Source organism: Halyomorpha halys, unplaced genomic scaffold (genome assembly GCF_000696795.3).
Source record: "Halyomorpha halys isolate HHAL.00 unplaced genomic scaffold, Hhal_1.1 Scaffold1142.1, whole genome shotgun sequence".
In the NCBI taxonomy this organism is placed as follows: domain Eukaryota; kingdom Metazoa; phylum Arthropoda; class Insecta; order Hemiptera; family Pentatomidae; genus Halyomorpha; species Halyomorpha halys.
This window is the reverse complement of record NW_027113900.1, coordinates 133,258-133,936: the sequence shown is the minus strand read 5'-3', so window position 1 is coordinate 133,936 and position 679 is coordinate 133,258. Positions and strand designations below refer to the sequence as shown.

Below are 679 nucleotides of genomic sequence, written 5' to 3'. Positions count from 1 at the left end.
TTTATTTTTCAAACGAGCAGCTGGGAATCGGTCACCTCCGGAGACTCTCGGCTCCGTTCGGGACCGGCAGTATGCTCACGTTCGGAAAAAATGGGTTTCCGCCATTTTGGGGAAGCTGATGGAAACAATTACCTAAATCTATTTCTGCCTTGTCCAGAACTCAATCAGTGTACCATTGTTTCAAAAAGCTCTTAATACCAGATTATTTTACCTGCCAATGTGTGTCCTGAGAGTAACACATAAAATGCTCCCTGCAACATTTTCATGCTCATTGTTCTTAATTTTTTGTCATCTTCTTTTTGATGATTTCTTTCTATATTGTTGTCTTTCGTATTTTCTTTTTCTGAGACTGTTGCTCCTAATTCACCAAGTTTTTGATATTCATCTTCAGTTATTTTTGTCAATATTCCAGCTTCAAACAACTGCATTAATCTAGAATATATTTAAAAAGAAGTCGCTTTATAAATGATTACAATATTGTTACTTAAATAAAATATTTTATATAGATCAAATAACAAGGAAATTTGTTAAGGAATTAACTAGTAACTTGTTAAAAAAGGAGAAAAAAAAAACAAGGAAATAATATAACCAATATACAAAAACTCACAAGTTGATCAAAAGTAAACACTATATACATAAATTAAACTTAAAAATAAAGAAAAAGATTTCTGGTACAATA

General features: G+C 31.4%; 1 protein-coding gene across 1 annotated transcript in view; it reads right to left on the bottom strand.

Moving 5' to 3' along the window:
- The window catches only part of Ir40a (Ionotropic receptor 40a), a 103,960-nt gene that overhangs the window by 3,638 nt on the left and 99,643 nt on the right, over nucleotides 1–679 (bottom strand). The window contains exon 12 of the mRNA XM_067051160.1: nucleotides 212–432. Within this exon, the coding sequence (XP_066907261.1) occupies nucleotides 212–432 (221 nt within the window). The remainder of the gene's footprint in view (nucleotides 1–211; nucleotides 433–679) is intronic.